The sequence below is a fragment of the Maylandia zebra genome, linkage group LG22 (assembly GCF_041146795.1).
Source record: "Maylandia zebra isolate NMK-2024a linkage group LG22, Mzebra_GT3a, whole genome shotgun sequence".
Classification (NCBI taxonomy): Eukaryota; Metazoa; Chordata; class Actinopteri; order Cichliformes; family Cichlidae; genus Maylandia; species Maylandia zebra.
This window is the reverse complement of record NC_135187.1, coordinates 9,550,958-9,574,817: the sequence shown is the minus strand read 5'-3', so window position 1 is coordinate 9,574,817 and position 23,860 is coordinate 9,550,958. Positions and strand designations below refer to the sequence as shown.

Below are 23,860 nucleotides of genomic sequence, written 5' to 3'. Positions count from 1 at the left end.
CATGTTCACTTTTTACTTGGTCTTAAGTGTCTATTGAAATATATATCATAGCTCTAAATAATACATAATAATAGTTCATAATGATCATGTAATACTCAGTGGAATTTATTTGTTCCTTTTTCCATGGTAAACATGCTAATGTACAAAATAAGATATGTGAGGCCATTAGGAGTGAAGAGACCCTGAAAATTGAACACTATCATAAAAATTATTGCTAATTATTTAATGAGAATAGTCACTGTTTACTCCCAACACCTCTGTAAGATTTAAATATAATATAAATATATGTTTTAAAGTTTCAGACTCAGTTTGTATTTTTTATTTCATATGAAAAACTGTTTGAGAAGAAACTGAATTACAAATGTAAACCACAGAAAATATTCACAACATATTTAGTATGAATACAACTTACAACTTTCAAAAGGTTTTCATTGGAGTTCTTCATAAGAATTGTTGCAGTGTAGAAAGAACAAGTTTTGGTTTCTGATGGAAGATTAATCCATATGAAAAACATCTCAGTTGTATTCAGACAGACCACACAGATCATTTCCTAAAGTTTTTAAGGTAATAAGGCTATTTTCTGTCATAAAATTCCATGTGTGATATATTTTCTTTCTTTCTTTGTAACAAATAAGAAACTTGCTTGATTTAACGAATTGTTGAAGCCTGGGAGCTTTAGAGGTGAAAATGTGTCAGGGTGATAAGACGGGGAAGTACTTTTATGTCACAAAGGAGATTGTTGCCTCACTGATTGGTTCAGTTTGTCCATTTCCCATCAAAACCTTGTGATAAGATTTGCTGACCAATTTATCAGAGGTGGGGCTCCAAACATGGAAACGATAAACGTTTGGAGTCGATTCTCAGGAGTTTTTCAAAGGACTTTTACCCACCATGAGATGATTATGTAGAATTTTGTGTTGTAGTTATAACAGGAATGATTTTGCTTTGACACCAGGAGCAGACACAAGTTCATGTGAGGTTTGTCAGGAAAGAAAAACCAGAATAAAATCCTAATAAAGAAAGAAGCCTGCATCTAACACAACAGCCTCTCTGCACACGCTCAGGCTGATACTAAGAACACAAAACTGATTATATGTCAGCAGCGCCTGAATTTTAAACAAGCATGAAATTAGGCAAGAGGCAAGTGTAATCAACTATTACAAATAAAATATCAAATATAAACATTTATAACAAAGAACCTTCATATGGTGTGTTTCTAAATATGCCTTAAGCAAATTATTCATTAAAATGTGGCTTTAAACCCTGATAGCATGTTGATGGAAGACTGAGATGAGGCTGATCACTGCTGAAAACGTGCACTGAAAGAGCTGAAAAGAGTTTGACAAAAACATATCAACGTAAACAAAACATCTTGAGGGTTATATATCAAACAAATCTTGGTGCTAAGAAGTCTCAATAGGAGCACCTAAATTAATTAGATAGTTATCTTGGAACTTTAGAGTAAAATCTGCATAAAAACTTTAAAAAATCTGCTGTTTTTCATAATTAAAGACATCTTAAAAACTGAGTAGATTTCAAATTCAATTAGAAATTTACACAATGACATGATGACAGAAAAAACAAATTATATACATAGATTTTTTTTTTTTTTTAAAAAAACAGGAAATATCGTTGCTTCCTTTTCTGGAAGCTGAAATCCATCCATTCGCTTCCGCTTATCCTTTTCAGGGTCGCGGGGGGCGCTGGAGCCTATCCCAGCTGTCATAGGGCTGAAATATTATTTATGAAATGTTTTTTGTATTTTAAATGATCATAAAATATTTTAATTAAAAATCACGACTATATTCTTTAAGACTGAACAGCCACTGGAAACTCATGGAAGAACATGTCTTCACAGCAAAAGATAACTATTTCATACAAGAACATTACAGACCTGAAGATTAAAGGTAGGGAAAACCAACTTTGAATGGCGTTTTGAATGCTTTGTTAGACAGTAGAACCAGTTAATAGCGAGCAGAAATCATAAACCGGAGCCGACTGTATATGTGGTTAATCATGCAGAAGGTTAGAGTCCTTAATCACACACAGCCCTGTGATGACTCGGTCTCTTTATAGCTTCCTGTGAAAGTGAAACAGGTTAGCAGTAGAAGCTCTCAGCCAGCTTCCTCATTCTTTTATTACAACATGGTTGTGGTGGTGGGGAGGGGGCTGCTTTGGCTCTAAACATAAATGCGTCCGGTTCATCACCCATATTTGGCTCATTTACAGGTTGCTGCTCTCTGCTGGTCCCTTTAATCTTATTTTTGTCAAGGTTTGGATGGAAAAGTTTATAATAAATAGCTTTAAGTATTAGACCGAGGACGTAAACTGCAACAATACAGGCGGCTGTGATTAAAGCGTGCATGGGCTCTATCACAAAATCAGGAGGATCTGTGCTCATCTTCCAGCACCACACAGCACAGAGGATGCAAATATCAGTCAGTATATACCCGTGATAGAGCGCAGTCCTGTACCGCGTCTTCCCCTCCACCACACTAAACCAGTTAAAATACCAAATGAGGCCAACAGTGGCTCGATAAAGCCATTCTCCACAAGGACTTTCCATGAACTCTGTCTTGGATCGCCAAGCGAAGAAGAATAAAACCAGCCAAGAGCAGATGAAGTGGGCGAAGATGAAGCAGGGCAGCACGGAGGCGAAAAGAGCGAGAGCAGTGAGACGGGAAGAGATGAGAACCAGGTTCCAGGTGAAGTAGATGACTGATGAGGTTATTTGCTGCTTCTCCTTTTCAGGCAGGAAAGAGCGCAGCGAGCGATGGTAGGCTGTCACAGTGAAGGCGATAGCTGAAGCTGAACCAACAGCCTTCAACACTGAAGGGAACAAGAGACAGTGTCAGAACCAGCAAGATGCAAATGACAAACACTGAAAAAGTGGTTCATTCCAAATAAAAATCTATCAAATTTGGATATGTCTACTCAGAATCAGCAGACTTTAGTATATTTAATGAATAATTTTAATTTTTAATTTTCTGAGATACTGGATGTGCGGTGCACATCAAAACAAAGAGCAGCTGCCTGCATTGGGCAATAATGAAGATTTGCCTGCTGCAGGAAGCTGAAGCAGGATGAGGAGTGACACTTTGAACTTAACCTTGACTCTGATTGTGACAGACAGACTCTGACAGATTATCTATGATTTATTTGACCTTTATGGACTTGCCACATGGAAGACGGAAGAAAGAGGACGACATATGTGCAGGAAGTGAAAGTTGATATATGTATTTTAAATATTTTAATTGTCACATCTCCTATGAATTTGGATAATGTAAAAAATTATTATGTATAACAGACTAATAATTAGAGGCTAATGTAGGAGCCGTGAATATGTTTTAGAATGAAGGCAAAATTATTTGATTGATCTATACTTTTTGATAGTTATTCCTGATCAGTAACTGTGACATTCGTTACCAATTCTTTGTAATTGTGTTGTAATTTTTTTGGGGTCTGGAGAGGGGATAGACAATGTTCCTATCTGGAGTTGCTCACAGTGACAGGTGGCGCTCAGGGGTGGATATATTCGTATCTCCTCTGGCTTGGTGACTTTCCATTGCGGTTTTCCAAAGTGGATGAGAGGGTTGCTTCCCTGTGCCTTCAGTTCAGGGAACAGGTGCTGACAGTTGCCACATGTGTCAAATAACAGTTCAGTGTACCTGACAATCTTGGAGTGTCTGGGCTGGTTGCTGAAAGTACGCTGGTCGGGAACTCTCTTGTCCTACTGGGGAACTTGAATGTTCACACAAGCAACGACATGAAATTAAAATCTGTAGAAGTGTTACTGGAAGGATCGACCGGTTCAACTTAGCACAATGTGCTGAAATCTCAGGTTGGCTATTGATTTTATAATCATGTCATCACATGGGACACACTAACATCATTACTCTAGTCCAAACGTCTTCTCGCCCGCCTTCTTTGAGCCAATCAGCTTCCGCTTTGCATGGTTTAATCTGTGCTCTGTGTCACTCTCCCTTTCAGATTCTTTTTCATGCAATCCACCTCCTCCCCTCATCCACCTCAGACACCTCAGCCAGACCTCTATGCAAGCCTCTGTCTTCACCATCATCACCATCCCTGTCCTAAATCCTATAACTGCTGAGACCCAGTTCTGCCATGAGGGGTCATTGGAGTCTAATTACCTAATCCGTTAATTTCTCTATCTCAAAAAATCCTGTTAAATTCTTCCAAGAGATCTCGCCTTATTGAATTTACCCTTAAAGAATTGATATTCCTATAGGTGTTTCTACTTCAGGACCTCAGCATTCACTTAAATCATTAAGAACACAGTGACTCTCACTGTTTTCTCAAACATACCAGACTATACATGAATGAAAAAACTCCTGCACCTGCCATGTTTAAAAACATGGGTTCAGTTCAGTGAATTCAGTCCATTCTAGATGTGAAATTTTTTTGACAGATTTCAAAAATACATTTTTGTGTAAAAATGTAAAACTGCACCTGTCACAGGATCCAGGTGGCCCGTCTGCAGAATGATGGTGAGCATGAGCGTGAGCTGAGGGGCGCTCTCTGAAAATGTCTCTATGATCCGTAACATGCTTAGATCGTGGGTCAAGGACACGGTAATGTCCTCAGTCTTAGGTTTCTGTTCTCCTGGCTTAAGGGCACCTTTCTCAGGGTCAGGGAGCCTATTGTACATGCTTTGTACTGCCATTTCCAGGACTCCTGCATGCCTGAGAAACAGAAAAATATGAAGCATAACCAGTCAGACCGAATCCTCCTTCTAGCTACACTGAGATTAATTTCTCTGGAACCATTCTTGTGAGCCAGCAGGTATTCATTGCGTGAAAAGGAGCAAATGAAACCAGTTTACCCACTTCTGATGAAGGAAATAAAATGTGTTCTCAGTTTATCTTCTGAAACCAAGGAAACAGCTTGTGTTTCTAACATTCTCATGTTCACAACAGTTGATTTAAACACAGAAATATTGCAAAAAAAAATTGTGAATGAAACAGATGATATAATGTGTAGATTACTTAATGCAGCAGACTGATGCTTGCTGGAGTTACTGTATATACTATGTGCACCACTGTAGTGGAGTACAGTTCAGCTGCACAACACTTAATGGTTCAGCTTGTGTTTCCTATGAATTACTCTACAAAAAACTGCACCTGTCTAGAAACAGGCAAATAAATTTAAGCTTCCCACACAAGCCTCAGCCTTTACACACATTATTATTGTTTTAATACTACCTGACGTAAACTCCGAGCTGACAAACGTGCAGAACCGTGAGCTGCCTCTGGGTAGGCAGGCCTTCAACCTTTGTCTTCATCTTAAACTGGTCATAGCTGTACCAAAGCCAGCTGTAAGCCTGAGCCAGCAGTGTTGACCCCACAAGTAGCAGCAGCAGAACACCGAGGCAGGCGTATGCCTTTTCTTGGTAGAAGATAACAGCGGCCCATATATCCAGTCCTATGTCAGTCAGAAACAAGGGCAGGCCCACGCAAGTGATGAGAAAATCCCAGCAGGAGTATTTAGACTCACCCTGAGTGTCTGACATGTTCTCTGTCCCGCTGCCTGCTTCTAACACAGCTGCATCTTATAACTGACAGCTGATTACAACTCACATATAACCTGTGAATGACTGACAGTGAGAACCAAACTTTGGTTTTAAAAAAAACCTCCTAGAAACTGATCCACCCATTTTTTTTCAGTAGCGTCTTAAAGATGTATCGGCATATTCCATACATGTAGACTCCTCCTACTGAAAGGTTTCCATTTAACAATGCTGTGGTATTTCCATTGAAAAATCAGTAGAACTTGTAAAAAAAAAAAAAAAAAGATCTGCAACTGATCACAGTCAGAGAGTTTTAACACAACTTATCTGTTATAAATATTATTATGTTCACATTTAATAGAAATGCATTTAAATGCAAAATAAATGTTTAGATTTGAAAGTGCTGTACTTGTACTTTAATTGCAAAAGCCTGCAAGTATTGGCCCATTTTTTTAAAGGAAGTTGACCAAAATTGCAAATAAAATCACATCTGTGAAGGTTCTCAGTCATCCAGGTCATCATAGTCAAAGGAGCTTGCAAAGAAAAGCGTCTGGACTTGTTTAAGTTGCTTGAAGATGTTTCACCTCTCATCCGAGAAGCTTCCTCAGTTCTAAGGTCAAATGATGGGGAGTCCCAGATTTAAACCTAGTGGGAGTATCCCCCCAAAGGGGGACAAAAGGACCCCCTGATAATCCTCAAATCACCTGAGCCAAGGTGTGAAAATGGGTGTGGGTCCCAATCAGCCAGGGTTTTGGGTGAGCTCGTTGTGAAACCTGGCCCCACCTTATCATACGAATTCCTGAGGTCAGACGACCCAGGAGGGAGGGAGGGAGGGAACTCAAAACTGGATTATAGATGGCAGACAGTTGGTGTCGTAAACCCCCGCCTCTGTTCAAAGATGGTCACTCACAGTGGACATAGATGGCTTCTTTCACTCCTCTTTCAAACCATCTGTCCTCTCTGTCCAGAATGTGAACATACGGTAATTAGGACCCTACACCACCAGGCAGAAAATGTTCCCTCTAAGCCTGAAGGAACAAAGAAGGAACACACGCATGTAAAGGAAGCACTCAAAACATGCGGTTATCCTAATTGGGCGTTCATAAAGTCAGCAAAGAGGCACAGAAAAGAAGATCAGACACCAGCGAGGGAGGATAAGAAAGACAGACGCAACAACATTGTCATCCCCTATGTAGCTGGTGTATCAGAAAAACTCAGGAGAGTTTTCTCCAAGCATGACATCCCAGTGTATTTCAGACCCAGCAACACACTCAGACAGAAACTGGTTCATCCCAAAGACAAAACTCCAAAACACAAGCTTAACAACATGGTGTATGCTGTACAGTGCAGCGAGGAATGCCCAGACCTCTACATTGGAGAGACCAAACAGCCACTTCACAAGCGCATGGCACAACACAGAAGAGCCACCTCCACAGGACAAGACTCAGCAGTCCATCTGCATCTTAAGGATAAAGGACACTCTTTCGAGGATGCCAATCAGTGTTGGGTAAGTTACTTTAAAAAAGTAATTAATTACTAATTACTTAGTCAATATTGTATTTAAAATACTTATCTAATTACTGTGTCAGAAAAGTAACTTAATTACTCAATAAGTAATTTAACTAAATACTTTTTAAAATCCCTATAAACCTTGATTAGACAAACAATAGAAATTCAACTCTTTAAATAATAAATAACTTTTTTTAAAGACGGAGACTCAGTATGCAGCGGTAGCATCCGCCTGCAATCATTTTTTAAGCTCACCTTCAGACGCTTTCTGTGCTGCTGAAGTAAAATCAAGTTTTGCCTGCTTAGCAGGAGTTGCCGCAGTGTTATCCATGGATGATGAACAAGGATCACTCAGAAGTGTTCGTCTATGCTCTCGTGTCAGGCGCTTCAGAAGATTACTCGTGCTATTAACAACGGCCGATAGTTTTTTCTCCCCAGGACATGGCTTACATATTACTGTAATATTCTTGTCTGCTTGTTTCAGAAAAGTGAAGAGACGGGAATATGTCCATTTCATAAAACAGCCACTCGCTTCAGCCCGAGTCCGACATCTTCCGCTTTAGAATACAACTATGCAGCAAACTGGCGCGAAATGACGTGCAGCTGCACTACAGTGATGTTAAAGCGGCAGAGTTTACTTCTACGTTTAGAAGACAAATTATTGAAATTAAATAATGATATTCAGCGTGTCTAATTATTTTACAATGTAACGCAAGTACATTGTAAGTAACTGTAATTAAAATACCTAAAAATGAACAGTAATCAGTTACACTACTTTTTCAGTGGAAAAGTAATTTAATTATAGTAACGCGTTACTTAGTAACGCCTTAATGCCCACTCACATCCTGGGTCGTCTGACCTCAGGAAATCACATGATAGGGTGGGGCCAGGTTTCACAATGAGATCACCCAAAACTCTGGCTGATTGGGAACCACACCCATTTTCACACCTTGGCTCAGGCGATTTGAGGATCATCAGGGGGTCCTTTTGTCCCCCTTTGGGGGGATACTCCCACTAGGTTTAAATCTGGGACTCTCCACCATTTGACCTTAGAACTGAGGAAGCTTCTCGGATGAGAGGTGAAACATCTTCAAGCAACTTTTTTTTTTGTTTTTGTGTCCTGTTTGGATCTTTAGCCATCAGAATTGTTGTCTTAAGGCCAAGAAAGATGCCAAGCGGATTTATTTTACCAAGTGGATCATCATGGCCTTGCCATATTGGTCCATTTGATTGACCTTTATTATAATTATGTATTTATTTTATTTTCAGTTGCTACAAACGGGACAGGACAGGGAGAAAGAATGAAAGAAAGAGAGGGAGAGAAAGAAAACCAGAGGGGAGAAGAGACGGTGAGAAGGGGGGGAAGAAAGAAAAAAAAAAAAAAACACCTGGGTCACCTGTATGGAGAAAAAAACAGAAGAGAAAGCAAACAACAAAGAGCAACATAATAAAAAAACAGCACCATCACAATAAACTAGCTAGTCATAGATATCAATATTTACTAAATAATAAACGATATTGTGCAGCACGCAAGATAGACAGCGCACAATGTGCTTTGAGGCAGCAACCAAGAAAGGTGTAGTCCGCGTCTGTGAACACCCGTGTGTACACCTGTGTGGATCAGCATGCTTGTATTCCAAAGGTTTCTCCATGTAACGATCTGCTAGGGAGTGTGGGGAGCCACAGCCCCGTCCACCAGGGTATGAAGCAGGTATGGAGGAGATCCAGGCCCCAGATATCCAGAGGCCCCAGAGTACAAGCAACTTAAACAAGTCCAGACGCTTTTCATTACAAGCTCCTTTGACCATATAAAATCACATTTTCTCATGAAAGAGTATTATTATTCTTGGTGCACATCCCAAGACATTGTGACAAGTTGGAATCAGGAATCTTCTCTAAATGAAAATGGCCTGAAATTGAAAAAGAAACTGAACCTATCACAAAATCTGCACCAATCTGCAGAATGATAGTGACTGTCAGTGTGGCACCCAGATCAGAAAAGTCAGTGGTGAGGATTTGTACAAACCTCTTTAGTATTCCTGCATCTCTGAAAACCAGAACAACATGAAACATAACCAGTTCCACTTTAACTACTTGCCAAATATGCTGAGTTGAGTTTCTCTGTAAGCATGCTTATGACAGCAGGTATTCGTGCATAAAAACGAGCCACTATTGTCTAAACAAAACAATTTGCATCCGTTTACGTGAAACGTCAAATGTCATCAGCCACCTATTGAATACAAGAAAATGGAGACATGACCAGAAAACACTTAAAAACTAGGTTCATAGCTGGTGGAGGTTATCACAGCTGTGGTTGGGTGAGAAGCAAGATAGAACCTGGGCAGGTTGTCAGCCTGTTGCGACACAGAGAGCAGATAACCATTAACAGCCATGGCCATGTCAGAATTCCCACTTAGCCTAACGGAGCATGTGTTTGGACTATGGGAGGAAACCAGAGTACCTGTAGAGGAGAACGTGAACCAAACATAGAAAGGTCTCGGCCTTGATTTGAACCTGATACTACTTCACTATGAGGCTAACTACTGCACCTCTGTAAGGGAGTACAGTGCAGCTGCCAAACGAATCAGTGCTTTCATTTCATTTGCTTGTAAACACAATGTTTCTACAGGTGCAGGAATCTCAGCAGACAGCCCAGCATCCTTTGCACTACACCCTCTGTCCATGCAGCTCCCTAACTCCAGTATTGAGAGCAGACCTAAAGCAGACTCATTCATGTGTGTGCAACATGTGAGAAAGAACAGCAGCTGATAAGATCCTGATCAAACATGCATTACTTGTTGCATACATTTTTTGAATGAATTATTCTTTTAGTCCGTTACCAAGTTTACTTTTTTTTTGTTGCATAACTTAAATTTTTACTGTTTATGTTTTGTTTGCTTTTTTTTTTTTTGCAAAAGGACTCTAGCTGCATATTTGGAGTTTTAAGTAGATCATAACACAGACCCTGCAGGCCTGCCCCGTGGAGACAGTGAGGTCCTTCCACTTCCTTGAAAACATAATCTCCCAGGACCTAAAAGTGGGAGCTAAACATCATCTACTTCATCAGGAAGGCACAGACGATGCACTTCCTGTACCAGCTGAAAAGAATCAACCTGTCAAAGTCAGTTATGGTGCATTTGTACTGTTCCATCAGTGTAGTGCGCTACTACCACTGTCAAGATCAGAGTGCAGCACGTCATCCCCTTTGGTTGAGATGACTTAACAGCGCCCCCTCGCTGCTCAGTCAATGTGTTACAATAACACACTTACTTTCTCAGGACCCGATTGTTTTAAATGCACAAATAAGAAATAGAAAAGGACGATAACTTGTATTATTATATTTTGAAATTCACTAGCTGGGTCCACATCCTCATTTTAGGTTTGACAGCGTAGGTAAAGGTGAGTGCTTGGACATGAACTTAGCCTGGTAGATCCCCAAGGAGGGAGGGTGGGGCACGTAAACGAGAATGAACAGCTTGCAGAACTGGGGGAACATATATAGATGACAACCGGAAGGAGCGTGTTTGGAGGCGTGGTCGCACTCCTGAAATTCCGATACATAATCTCTAATATAAGAGCACAACTCAATAGTATTTTGTACAACTAAAATAATGAAATTACAATTTAAGATAAAGTGTTGTTTGTTCCAACATACATCAAAATGTATTCATTATATAAAATAAGTTACAATAGAATTTGTTTCTTCTTTTCGGTAAAAGTGTGTTTAATTTATAATAACATTTGTCTCCTTTTGTTTGGATTCATTTGCACACAGAACTGAAAGTGACCGACAAAGCTTTAAACTATTGTTTCATATAGCTCTAAACCTAATATATGTTTTTCAGCCATTTAAAAAAAAAAAAAAAAAAAAAAAAATTGACCACATAATCATAAATAACCCACTGCAGAATAGTCATGTCATACAAGGATTTATTTCCATTAAAACTAATAATAATAATAATAAATAATAATAATATTAGACAAAATATACTTTATCCCAAAGTTGGGAATTCTGTTACAATAGATTAATAAATTAACTTAAACACATCAAACAAACTTAAGTAGGCACTATGTGACATAAATATGTTTTGTAGCTTCATACACCTTTTTAAATCCAAGTTTGCTTAACATAAAAAATAAAAAATTACATTATTGATTGTAAAGGTCATCAACACTGGGAGTCAAACGGAAGGCATTGGCATCTTTTCACCATGTAGCAGCCTTAACGTATTTTAGATGCGTTGTGTTATATCCACATCAGTCCAAGTGATCTTGGCAAACACTGTAGAAAAACAGTCTGACACTGAGCCATCTATATTATTCAAAAATGGCAGCCTTATCACATGTTTCAAATCTAAACCAGAATAAATCTGTATTAGGAGAGAGAGGTGCTCTATTGCTCAAGAAATCAAGATTTCAGGTCCATGGAGGCTGTCTGGGGATTTTAAGGCAACTCATTAATTCTGTAAAACAGAACATTTGTACTTTAGACTTGAGTAAAGTACAGTTTACAATAGTGCAACATTGTTAGAATATTGCTTTGTTATAATAAAGAAAATATATTTTTTAAATTAGTTTTTTTTACACCGTTATATTCTTCAGAAAAATAAAAATAAAATTTTTTTTTTTTAAAAAAGCAGTGCAATAATATTTCAAAAAGATCTCCATAACAGTTTCAAACATGCATGTTACTGACCTGAAAGCCTGTCCTTTTAAAGGAAAACAAAAGACTGATGTCTAGAAATGTTTTGTTAGATGGTAGCACCACTTAATGAAGAGCAGAAAGTGCTTTTAAGAATTTCTCTCCAAACTAAGTTGAGTAATGCCTTGTGAGAATGTATGAGTGATTGGTTAGGAAGCAGGTGATCCACAATATCACACAGCCTTTATGATCTAGCTTTAAAAAGTAGCTGGTTTCATGACATCTGCATGACTGAGTCTCTTTGTAGCCTCCACATCCTGTGGATGTCAAATGATGCAGGTCATGAGTAGAAATTCTTGGCCAGCTTCCTCATTCTTTTATTGTAGTGTGCTGAGACTTCTGTTGCAGAGCTCATCATGCGGAAGTCCACCTGATCTACAGATTGCTGCTCATCGCTGTCAAGGTTTGGGTGGAAGAACTTATAATAAATAACTTTGAGTATTAGACCGAGGATGTAAACCACAACAACACAGACAGCTGTGATTAAAGCGTACGTGGGCTCTATCACAAAATCAGGAGGATCTGTGCTCATCTTCCAGCACCACACAGCACAGAGGATGCAAATATCAGTCAGCATATACCCGTGATAGAGCACAGTCCTGTACCGCGTCTTCCCCTCGGCCACATTAAACCAGTCGAAATACCAAATGAGGCCAACAGTGGCTCGATAAAGCCATTCTCCACAAGGACTATCCATGAACTCTGTCTTGGATCGCCAAGCGAAGAAGAATAAAACCAGCCAAGAGCAGATGAAGTGGGCGAAGATGAAGCAGGGCAGCACGGAGGCGAAAAGAGCGAGAGCAGTGAGACGAGAAGAGATGAGAACCAGGTTCCAGATGAAGTAGATGACTGATGAGGTTATTTGCTGCTTCTTCTTGTCAGGCAGGAAAGAGCGCAAGGAGCGATGATAGGTCGTCACAGTGAAGGCGATAGCCGAGGCCGAGCCGACGGCCTTCAACACTGAGGGAAACGAGAGGCAGCGTTAGAAAGTCCAGAAATGACTGAGAAATCTTGTTAAGCCAGGTGATTCTGTATGAAGACGAACAAATCTTGAAAGTATTCCAACCTGATCACCTCAGAATCACCAAACTTTTAATGTAAGATAACATTAGTGCATTTACTGAAGCCAGGGGGAAAATTCCAACAATGACAATATCACACGTGGTTAGAAGCCGTTAAAGGTTTTCCCTCAATGAATTATGCAAAGGAGATCAAAAATCCAAGGTACTAGTGGTCGTTTCTCTACATCAGAAACATAAGCTGTTGGAACTCTAATATATCAAATCAGATTGGTGCTCACAGTTGGTTGCAATAAATGTGTTTGACAAGAAAGAGATTTTGACTGCAGTTTGTGACACTTGACGTTGGTTTAAAACTGATTTTAAATGCTTAAATGTGTTTTTGACTATCTCCTGTACATACAGTGGCTTGCAAAAGTATTCGGCCCCCTTGAACTTTCCCACATTTTGTCACATTACAGCCACAAACATGAATCAATTTTATTGGAATTCCACGTGAAAGACCAACACAAAGTGGTGCACACGTGAGAAGTGGAACAAAAATCATACATGATTCCAAACAGTTTTTACAAATAAATAACTGCAGAGTGGGGTGTGCGTAATTATTCAGCCCCCTTTGGTCTGAGTGCAGCCAGTTGCCCATAGACATGCCTGATGAGTGCTAATGACTAAACAGAGTGCACCTGTGTGTGATCTAATGTCAGTACAAATACAGCTGCTCTGTGACGGCCTCAGAGGTTGTCTAAGAGAATATTGGGAGCAACAACACCATGAAGTCCAAAGAGCACACCAGACAGGTCAGGGATGAAGTTATTGAGAAATTTAAAGCAGGCTTAGGCTACAAAAAGATTTCCCAAGCCTTGAACATCCCACGGAGCACTGTTCAAGCCATCATTCAGAAATGGAAGGAGTATGGCACAACTGTAAACCTACCAAGACAAGGCCGTCCACCTAAACTCACAGGCCGAACAAGGAGAGCGCTGATCAGAAATGCAGCCAAGAGGCCCATGGTGACTCTGGATGAGCTGCAGAGATCTCCAGCTCAGGTGGGGGAATCTGTCCATAGGACAACTATTAGTCATGCACTGCACAAAGTTGGCCTTTATGGAAGAGTGGCAAGAAGAAAGCCATTGTTAACAGAAAACCATAAGAAGTCCTGTTTGCAGTTTGCCACAAGCCATGTGGGGGACACAGCAAACATGTGGAAGAAGGTGCTCTGGTCAGATGAGACCAAAATGGAACTTTTTGGCCAAAATGCAAAACGCTATGTGTGGCAGAAAACTAACACTGCACATCACTCTGAACACACCATCCCCACTGTCAAATATGGGGGTGGCAGCATCATGCTCTGGGGATGCTTCTCTTCAGCAGGGACAGGGAAGCTGGTCAGAGTTGATGGGAAGATGGATGGAGCCAAATACAGGGCAATCTTGGAAGAAAACCTCTTAGAGTCTGCAAAAGATCTGAGACTGGGGCAGAGGTTAACTTTCCAGCAGGACAACGACCCTAAACATAAAGCCAGGGCAACAATGGAATGGTTTAAAACAAAACATCCATGTGTTAGAATAGCCCAGTCAAAGTCCAGATCTAAAGCCAATCGAGAATCTGTGGCAAGATCTGAAAACTGCTGTTCACAAATGCTGTCCATCCAATCTGACTGAGCTGGAGCTGTTTTGCAAAGAAGAATGGGCAAAGATTTCAGTCTCTAGATGTGCAAAGCTGGTAGAGACAAACCCTAAAAGACTGGCAGCTGTAATTGCAGCAAAAGGTGGTTCTACAAAGTATTGACTCCGGGGGCTGATTAATTACGCACACCCAACTTTGCAGTTATTTATTTGTAAAAAATGTTTGGAATCATGTATGATTTTCGTTCCACTTCTCACATGTACACCACTTTGTGTTGGTCTTTCACGTGGAATTCCAATAAAATTGATTCCTGTTTGTGGCTGTAATGTGACAAAATGTGGGAAAGGAGGCCGAATACTTTTGCAAGCCACTGTATAAAGTTATAAATGAACTTACAAACAAAAAAAAGAAGAGGAAACAAAAAAAGCACACAGATATAAAGAACACGTGTCCATTAAGAATTGCACCTGTAATAAGATCTGGATGGCCCTGCTGCAGAATGATGGTGAGCATGAGAGTGAGCTGCGGGGCGCTCTCTGCAAACGTCTCTATGATTCGTAACATGCTCAGATCGTGGTTCAACGACACGGCTATGCTCTCGGAATCAGGCTCCTGTTCATCTGCAGAGGAACCCGTATGTCGGCTGGCACCATTCTCAAGGTCGGGGATCTTCTTGTAGAAGCTTTGCACGGCCATTTCCAGGACTCCTGCATGCCTGCAAAACAGGAAACATAACCAGTTAGACTGAATCCTCCCGTCAAATATGCTGCATTGAATTTCTAAGGAAGCATGCACGAGAGAAGAAAACTACAATCCAAATAATATCAGGTTCACCCACTCAGCATGGAGACAGGAAGGAGCTGCATTACCTCATCAGCTCAGCTATTGTAAACCAGAAAACTGAGGCATGACTCATGTTTCAGATATTTCCCAGGTCTCAACTACGGGTTTACACACAGACATATTTAAAGCAGGGCGAAACGAAACCAAAAATGTAATCTGTGGATAGTTTATTACAGCAGACAGTCAGTTGCACAACATTGTAGTATAGTAACCGCAGATTGTCAGTCTGCATTTCCTGTATGGGACGGTCAGGGTGGCACCCTTAGATAAGCTGAACTTCTTAAGTATTCCCTGCTTACACCTACTTCAAAAACAAAAACAGGCACTTTGCACTTATAGTTATTATTTAAAAAAAAAAAAAAAAAAAACTACCTGAAGTAGATTCCCAGCTGAAATACGTGGAGCAGCTTGAGCTGCCTCGGGGACGGCAGCTTCTCGACCTTTGTCTTCCTCTCAAACTCGTCATAGCTGTACCAAAGCCAGCTGTAAGCCTGAGTGAGCAGCGACGAGCCCAGGAGAAACAGCACCAGCACACCGAGGTACACGTAGGCCCTTTCCTTATAAAAGGACACAGCAGCCAGTACATCCAAAACGACGTCAAGCATGAACAGCGGCAGGCCCACACAAGTGAAGAAGAAGTCCCAGCCGTTGTATTTAAACTCGGTCCGAGTATCTGACATGTTCCCCCGTGTCTCTGACACAGCTACACGTTAACATTGACAGCTGATTATGATTCAAGCAGCAGTTCTGACACAAACGAAAGCAACGACCAAAGTTCAGCGTTTAAAAACACCTCCTACAGTCTGACCCGCCCATGTTTGCAGGGTCGTCTTAAAGGCACATCGAGGTATTTCACACACGTACACGCCTGCTATTGACAGCCGCCCCTTTAACATTAACTGACGGTATTTCCACACAGAAGTTAATGGCTTACAGTAAAATCTAAAGTAAATCTAGTAAAAACAGACAAATAACAAATAGAAAATTTTAACAAATGTGTATTTTTATTGCAGGGAATAGGTTAAAGTTTAACAACAAACACTGAGCCTCACTTTTGATACTCGCCGACAACATGAAAAAACGTGGATTCAAACACTGTCTCGCAGGTTTTTGTAATAAAATGCCTCATATATTACAAATAATGCTGAATCTTTAGGCCAGTACACGTACTGAACTTTGAACTAAGATTAAAGTAAACAAAGTTGTTTTTTTTTTGTTTTGTTTTGTTTTGTTTTTTTACATTTGAACGAGCTAAACAAACACTGGATGAGTGAATAAAATTAACACTAAATCTGGTACCTGAACACACTGAAATATCTTCATTTTTAACATATTTATGGCTGTGATGAATCAGCATCTCTCTCATGACCTGTGACATGACGGTCATGAGCCTGCACACAGACGTCGTGTTGAACAGATGGCGCTGTGGTGAGGTCAGAATAACTAAGAGCTGATTGCGCTCAAAACTGAGACTTTTTGTCTGATTGTAAACAGCCTTGAAAGTTAAATGTTGCTACCAGGAGCGTCGTAGTGGAGGCTAAAGGGACGCTCAGATAAAGACACCCACGGAGGCAAAGGAAGGAGGCAGCAGTAGGTCTGGATGCAACGCAAAACAGCAAATAGCTGCTTTTAAGATTGATTAAGAAAAACTGCATTATTTTCTAAACACAAGAGAAGTAATCTTATTTCAATATATAACACAAAAAACGAAGACATAATTTTTTTCCATAGTAAAAAAAAAAAAATCAGCGCAGTTCGCCCGCTTGTACTAAATATTATCCTTCCTACCTTAGACGTAAGCAACAGGCACATGACACGTTCATATTGACCCACAGTCGTGTGAAGCTGTAAAATGTGAGTGTTTAATGAGGGTCTGTCGCAACCCACTGTCGCCAATGTGCTTGCTCTAGGGGGTTAGTTTTTGTGCAATATTGTAGGGTCTTCATCTGACAATATAAAGCACCATGAGGGAAGTGTTGTTGGGGCTTGGCGCTGTTTCTTAGCTCAAAATGTCCAATTACAACAGGACATTTTGAGTTAAGAAACAGCGTCAAACCACAAATTAAAATAAAAAAATTAAATGAAAAAAAACAACTGTGACTTTGTGCTTTGTTTCATTTGCTGTAAATTTGCTAAGAATGTAATATAAGATTAGAATAGTGTTTATTTGTCTGCTTATTTATAAGGAACTCCATTAGCTTCCACAAGAGTGGTTGCTAGTCTTCCTGGGGCCTAAGCCATCAAATACAATCAATTAAAATATTACACAATAAAGTGGATTTTATATGAAAGTGCAAAATTCCTCCTCTGCCACACTCCTGGCTGTAATCTAAAGCACAGCGTTAACATAACTTTATGGCAGTTCAGGTACTACCATAAACAAGGTATAGCGTCACATCAGCAGTGACAACATCAGTGACATCGCTTCACGTCCTTTATAAGATTTTTTTTTCCTGATGTGTCATGATTTTTAGTATTCCCCAAAATCCGTAATTAGTAATAAGCTGTTGAAAAATAAAAAGATCACCTTAAAAAAACCTAGTACACATATTCTCTGTGTTTTAATTGGATGCAGGATGAAAGCAAACATGTCACACTGATGTGTTACAGCATTTTTCTTTTTTTAAATGAGTGAAGTTATCAAACCAGAAGCCAAGAGGCTTGATGTTGTGTCCAGTCCTACTGGATCCCTACTGTCTGTTTAACGAGCAGGCTGTGAAGTGTTAACAGCTCAATGTTGCTCTTTTTTTGCCACCTGTTAGATGTTTAGTAATGATGCTGGATTCGTGATTCCTTGCAAGCTTTGTTTACTATGTAACTGAGAGACATTAGATGCAAGCAGCTTGACTCCCGGGGGCGGGTCTAGCGTTAGACGTTTTCTCACTGGCTGCGTGCGCAGAGTATTACTTTGAACAGGAATAGGAAACAAGCATTAATGAACAATACTAATCAGATGTTCTACAGCACCTGAAACATTTGAACAAGCTAAACAAACCCTGGATGACTGAATAAAATTAGCACTAAATCTGGTACTTGAACACAGTGAAATCTCTTCATTTCTAACATATTTATGGCTGTGATGAACACGCAGCGCTCTGAAAATGGGCTTAGGTTAAATTTAGAAGAGGGATGAATTAAAATTTAAAAATAAACAAAAACACATTTCAAATTAATGTATGAATTTAACTGACAAATTCTGAGAGCCTGTGGGCGGGACCTATTTTCAATGGGCGGGAACTATTTTCAAACATCAAAGCAAAGAGAATGAGGCCATGACATCACAGTCACCAAAATTCTATAAATAGGGGTGAAACAGCACACTGGTCAAGCACGTTTCTTACTTACAGTCAGCGATTCACTAGACGAACTTTTGTTCTGCTACAGCCAACTTCAAACCCTGATTCACATTTGATTATCGAATTCACATCTGAATATCTTATTTAGTGTAACACGCTAAATTTGTTTCAAAGTTAAATATCAAAAATGAGCAATCAGGAAGGAAAACCAGAATTTGTCTTCACTCTGCCAAAGAGTGCACTCGACAACCTCATGCTGGTTAGGAAAGCCTTGCAAAACTCTCTGACTGAAAACAAACTTTTAAAAGAGGGTGAAAGTAGAGCCAGACAGCAAATCAAACAGATGATGACTCAAATTTCAAACATGCGCACCAAGCTGGAGCTGTATGAGAACCAAGCTGCAGGAGTCACTGACGAATCAGTGTCGCGCAAACCGCAGGTGAGCAGCGCCACCAAAGAAAAAGAGCAACAGACGTGTTCAGATCAGGAAAAGGTCAGCAACCTTGACCTTGAGATGAACTGTCTGAAAGAGCAGCTTCAGCAGAGGGACAACGAAATCCTGATGCTGAAACAGGAGAAGGACACTCTGTCTGCCAAGTTCACGCAGCTCCAGAAACATGAAAGATATCTGAAAGAAACTATGTGGAATGCTCTGTGGAAAGAACAAACACTGAGAGAGAATCTGGAGCAGGAGAAAAAAGTCCTGGAGGAACAAAATAAGAAACTCCTGGAAGAACAGAAAGTGGTGAAGGACACAACAGAAGAAGTCAAAGAGGCCATCACAAAATGTCAGCATGCAGAGAAAGAAGAGAAAGAACTGGAGGAGGACAAGAAAGCTCTGCAGCCACAGAGTGAGGACTCCAGTGAGATTAAAGAAAGTCAGGCAGAGACAAACATACCAGAAATGCAGACAGAACTGGACACGCAGAGAAAAGAATTAGTAGAGTCTCAGACTGAAACACAGGAGACGGCAACCCCAGAGTCGTCCTCATCTGATTGTCTGAGTGGGGAAAAGTTGTGTGTCAACAAAGTGATTGAGTTGGTGGTTTCACAGGCCATAGAACAAGTCTCCACTAAATACAAGCTCTTCACAGAGCGCCTCACTGCTGACTGCATTAGCGATCGCCTGATGGAAAAAATTTGGCCTGAAATTGAGCCGAAACATTTGGATCTATCCCCCAAATGGCTGAAAAACATAGACAAGGCCATTCTCAAGGATCTTTGCAAAACACATAACTGCAAGGGAAAATATCTGATTTTCAATCTGAGGGAACAGCTTGATAGTATTACTGTCCCAACCTTCACCAAACACCTGTTGGCATTACCAACAAGAGTACTTAGTGTCTCTAAACACAGGGAAGAGTACCAGGAGGCTGTGAAAAATGTCACCAAAGATCTGGTAATGCACGCTATGAAGGGAGAAAATGAGGCAGCTACATGGAATGCAGGAACATCAGAGTTTATTGTACAGAGGCTTTCCCACAAGATCTGGAACAAAATTTTGTCCAAAAGCTACAAAATGTCCATGGAAAACATTGAACAACTCGGCCTGAAAGTAGCCAATGATCTCCGTGAAAAGTGGCCTTCTCCAATACTGTTAATGAGGTCAAGCAACCCAGTGGTTGACGAAGCGGTCGTCAGCATATTCAAAAAACATGCCAAGCTGAGGAGCCAAAATGTCATCTTGAGGGTTTTCTCATGAGCACGCTAAAATCGAACTGAAACGTGCACGTGATTATGTTACAAAACTCTTAAACTGGCGTCAAATATTCTTTTAATTCAGCAACCTAAATTACATTTTAAAACCCCAACTTCCTTCCCTCATCACTAACTGGCCGAGGCAGATGGCCACCCCCATCTCAGAGCCTGGTTCTGCCGGAGGTTTCTCTCTTTTAAAAGTGAGTTTTTCCTTCCCACTGTCGCCAATGTGCTTGCTCTAGGGGGTTAGTTTTTGTGCATTATTGTAGGGTCTTCACCTTACAATATAAAGCACCATGAGGGAAGTGTTGTTGGGGCTTGGCGCTGTTTCTTAGCTCAAAATGTCCAATTACAACAGGACATTTTGAGTTAAGAAACAGCGTCAAACCACAAATTAAAATTAAAAAATAAAATGAAAAAAAAACAACTGTGACTTTGTGCTTTGTTTCATTTGCTGTAAATTTGCTAAGAATGTAATATAAGATTAGAATAGTGTTTATTTGTCTGCTTATTTATAAGGAACTCCATTAGCTTCCACAACAGTGGTTGCTAGTCTTCCTGGGGCCTAAGCCATCAAATACAATCAATTAAAATATTACACAATAAAGTGGATTTTATATGAAAGTGCAAAATTTCTCCTCTGCCACACTCCTGGCTGTAATCTAAAGCACAGCGTTAACATAACTTTATGGCAGGTCAGGTACTACCATAAACAAGGTATAGCGTCACATCAGCAGTGACAACATCAGTGACATCGCTTCACGTCCTTTATAAGATTTTGTTTTCCTGATGTGTCATGATTTTTAGTATTCCCCAAAATCCGTAATTAGTAATAAGCTGTTGAAAAATAAAAAGATCACCTTAAAAAAAACTAGTACACATATTCTCTGTGTTTTAATTGGATGCAGGATGAAAGCAAACATGTCACACTGATGTGTTACAGCATTTTTCTTTTTTTAAATGAGTGAAGTTATCAAACCAGAAGCCAAGAGGCTTGATGTTGTGTCCAGTCCTACTGGATCCCTACTGTCTGTTTAACGAGCAGGCTGTGAAGTGTTAACAGCTCAATGTTGCTCTTTTTTTTTGGCACCTGTTAGATGTTTAGTAATGATGCTGGATTCATGATTCCTTGCAAGCTTTGTTTACTATGTAACTGAGAGACATTAGATGCAAGCAGCTTGACTCCCGGGGGCGGGTCTAGCGTTAGACGTTTTCTCACTGGCTGCGTGCGCAGAGTATTACTTTGAACAGGAATAGGAAACAAGCATTAATGAACAATACTAATCAGATGTTCTACAGCACCTGAAACATTTGAACAAGCTAAACAAACCCTGGATGACTGAATAAAATTAGCACTAAATCTGGTACTTGAACACAGTGAAATCTCTTCATTTCTAACATATTTATGGCTGTGATGAACACGCAGCGCTCTGAAAATGGGCTTAGGTTAAATTTAGAAGAGGGATGAATTAAAATTTAAAAATAAACAAAAACACATTTCAATTTAATGTATGAATTTAACTGACAAATTCTGAGAGCCTGTGGGCGGGACCTATTTTCAATGGGCGGGAACTATTTTCAAACATCAAAGCAAAGAGAATGAGGCCATGACATCACAGTCACCAAAATTCTATAAATAGGGGTGAAACAGCACACTGGTCAAGCACGTTTCTTACTTACAGTCACGAGCGATTCACTAGACGAACTTTTGTTCTGCTACAGCCAACTTCAAACCCTGATTCACATTTGATTATCGAATTCACATCTGAATATCTTATTTAGTGTAACACGCTAAATTTGTTTCAAAGTTAAATATCAAAAATGAGCAATCAGGAAGGAAAACCAGAATTTGTCTTCACTCTGCCAAAGAGTGCACTCGACAACCTCATGCTGGTTAGGAAAGCCTTGCAAAACTCTCTGACTGAAAACAAACTTTTAAAAGAGGGTGAAAGTAGAGCCAGACAGCAAATCAAACAGATGATGACTCAAATTTCAAACATGCGCACCAAGCTGGAGCTGTATGAGAACCAAGCTGCAGGAGTCACTGACGAATCAGTGTCGCGCAAACCGCAGGTGAGCAGCGCCACCAAAGAAAAAGAGCAACAGACGTGTTCAGATCAGGAAAAGGTCAGCAACCTTGACCTTGAGATGAACTGTCTGAAAGAGCAGCTTCAGCAGAGGGACAACGAAATCCTGATGCTGAAACAGGAGAAGGACACTCTGTCTGCCAAGTTCACGCAGCTCCAGAAACATGAAAGATATCTGAAAGAAACTATGTGGAATGCTCTGTGGAAAGAACAAACACTGAGAGAGAATCTGGAGCAGGAGAAAAAAGTCCTGGAGGAACAAAATAAGAAACTCCTGGAAGAACAGAAAGTGGTGAAGGACACAACAGAAGAAGTCAAAGAGGCCATCACAAAATGTCAGCATGCAGAGAAAGAAGAGAAAGAACTGGAGGAGGACAAGAAAGCTCTGCAGCCACAGAGTGAGGACTCCAGCGAGATTAAAGAAAGTCAGGCAGAGACAAACATACCAGAAATGCAGACAGAACTGGACACGCAGAGAAAAGAATTAGTAGAGTCTCAGACTGAAACACAGGAGACGGCAACCCCAGAGTCGTCCTCATCTGATTGTCTGAGTGGGGAAAAGTTGTGTGTCAACAAAGTGATTGAGTTGGTGGTTTCACAGGCCATAGAACAAGTCTCCACTAAATACAAGCTCTTCACAGAGCGCCTCACTGCTGACTGCATTAGCGATCGCCTGATGGAAAAAATTTGGCCTGAAATTGAGCTGAAACATTTGGATCTATCCCCCAAATGGCTGAAAAACATAGACAAGGCCATTCTCAAGGATCTTTGCAAAAGACACAACTGCAAGGGAAAATATCTGATTTTCAATCTGAGGGAACAGCTTGATAGTATTACTGTCCCAGCCTTCACCAAACACCTGTTGGCATTACCAACAAGAGTACTTAGTGTCTCTAAACACAGGGAAGAGTACCAGGAGGCTGTGAAAAATGTCACCAAAGATCTGGTAATGCACGCTATGAAGGGAGAAAATGAGGCAGCTACATGGAATGCAGGAACATCAGAGTTTATTGTACAGAGGCTTTCCCACAAGATCTGGAACAAAATTTTGTCCAAAAGCTACAAAATGTCCATGGAAAACATTGAACAACTCGGCCTGAAAGTAGCCAATGATCTCCGTGAAAAGTGGCCTTCTCCAATACTGTTAATGAGGTCAAGCAACCCAGTGGTTGACGAAGCGGTTGTCAGCATATTCAAAAAACATGCCAAGCTGAGGAGCCAAAATGTCATCTTGAGGGTTTTCTCATGAGCACGCTAAAATCGAACTGAAACGTGCACGTGATTATGTTACAAAACTCTTAAACTGGCGTCAAATATTCTTTTAATTCAGCAACCTAAATTACATTTTAAAACCCCAACTTCCTTCCCTCATCACTAACTGGCCGAGGCAGATGGCCACCCCCATCTCAGAGCCTGGTTCTGCCGGAGGTTTCTCTCTTTTAAAAGTGAGTTTTTCCTTCCCACTGTCGCCAATGTGCTTGCTCTAGGGGCTTAGTTTTTGTGCATTATTGTAGGGTCTTCACCTTACAATATAAAGCACCATGAGGGAAGTG

At 40.4% G+C, this 23,860-nt stretch overlaps 2 protein-coding genes across 2 annotated transcripts; both read right to left on the bottom strand.

Moving 5' to 3' along the window:
- Window positions 1-1,772: 1,772 nt before the first annotated feature.
- Window positions 1,773-5,548, bottom strand: LOC112431312 (XK-related protein 8). The gene is made up of 3 exons (XM_024799883.2): window positions 5,223-5,548; window positions 4,471-4,703; window positions 1,773-2,829 (listed from the first exon to the last, which is right to left on the bottom strand). Exons 1-3 carry the CDS (start codon window positions 5,528-5,530, stop codon window positions 2,099-2,101), a joined length of 1,272 nt encoding a protein of 423 aa, XP_024655651.2. The 5' UTR covers window positions 5,531-5,548; the 3' UTR covers window positions 1,773-2,098.
- Window positions 5,549-10,949: 5,401 nt separating this feature from the next.
- Window positions 10,950-16,022, bottom strand: LOC101468162 (XK-related protein 8). Its single transcript, XM_014411235.4, has 3 exons — window positions 15,599-16,022; window positions 14,851-15,098; window positions 10,950-12,698 (listed from the first exon to the last, which is right to left on the bottom strand). The coding sequence occupies exons 1-3, from the start codon at window positions 15,904-15,906 to the stop codon at window positions 12,019-12,021; spliced, it is 1,236 nt and encodes a 411-aa protein (XP_014266721.3). The 5' UTR covers window positions 15,907-16,022; the 3' UTR covers window positions 10,950-12,018.
- Between the last annotated feature and the right edge of the window lie 7,838 nt (window positions 16,023-23,860).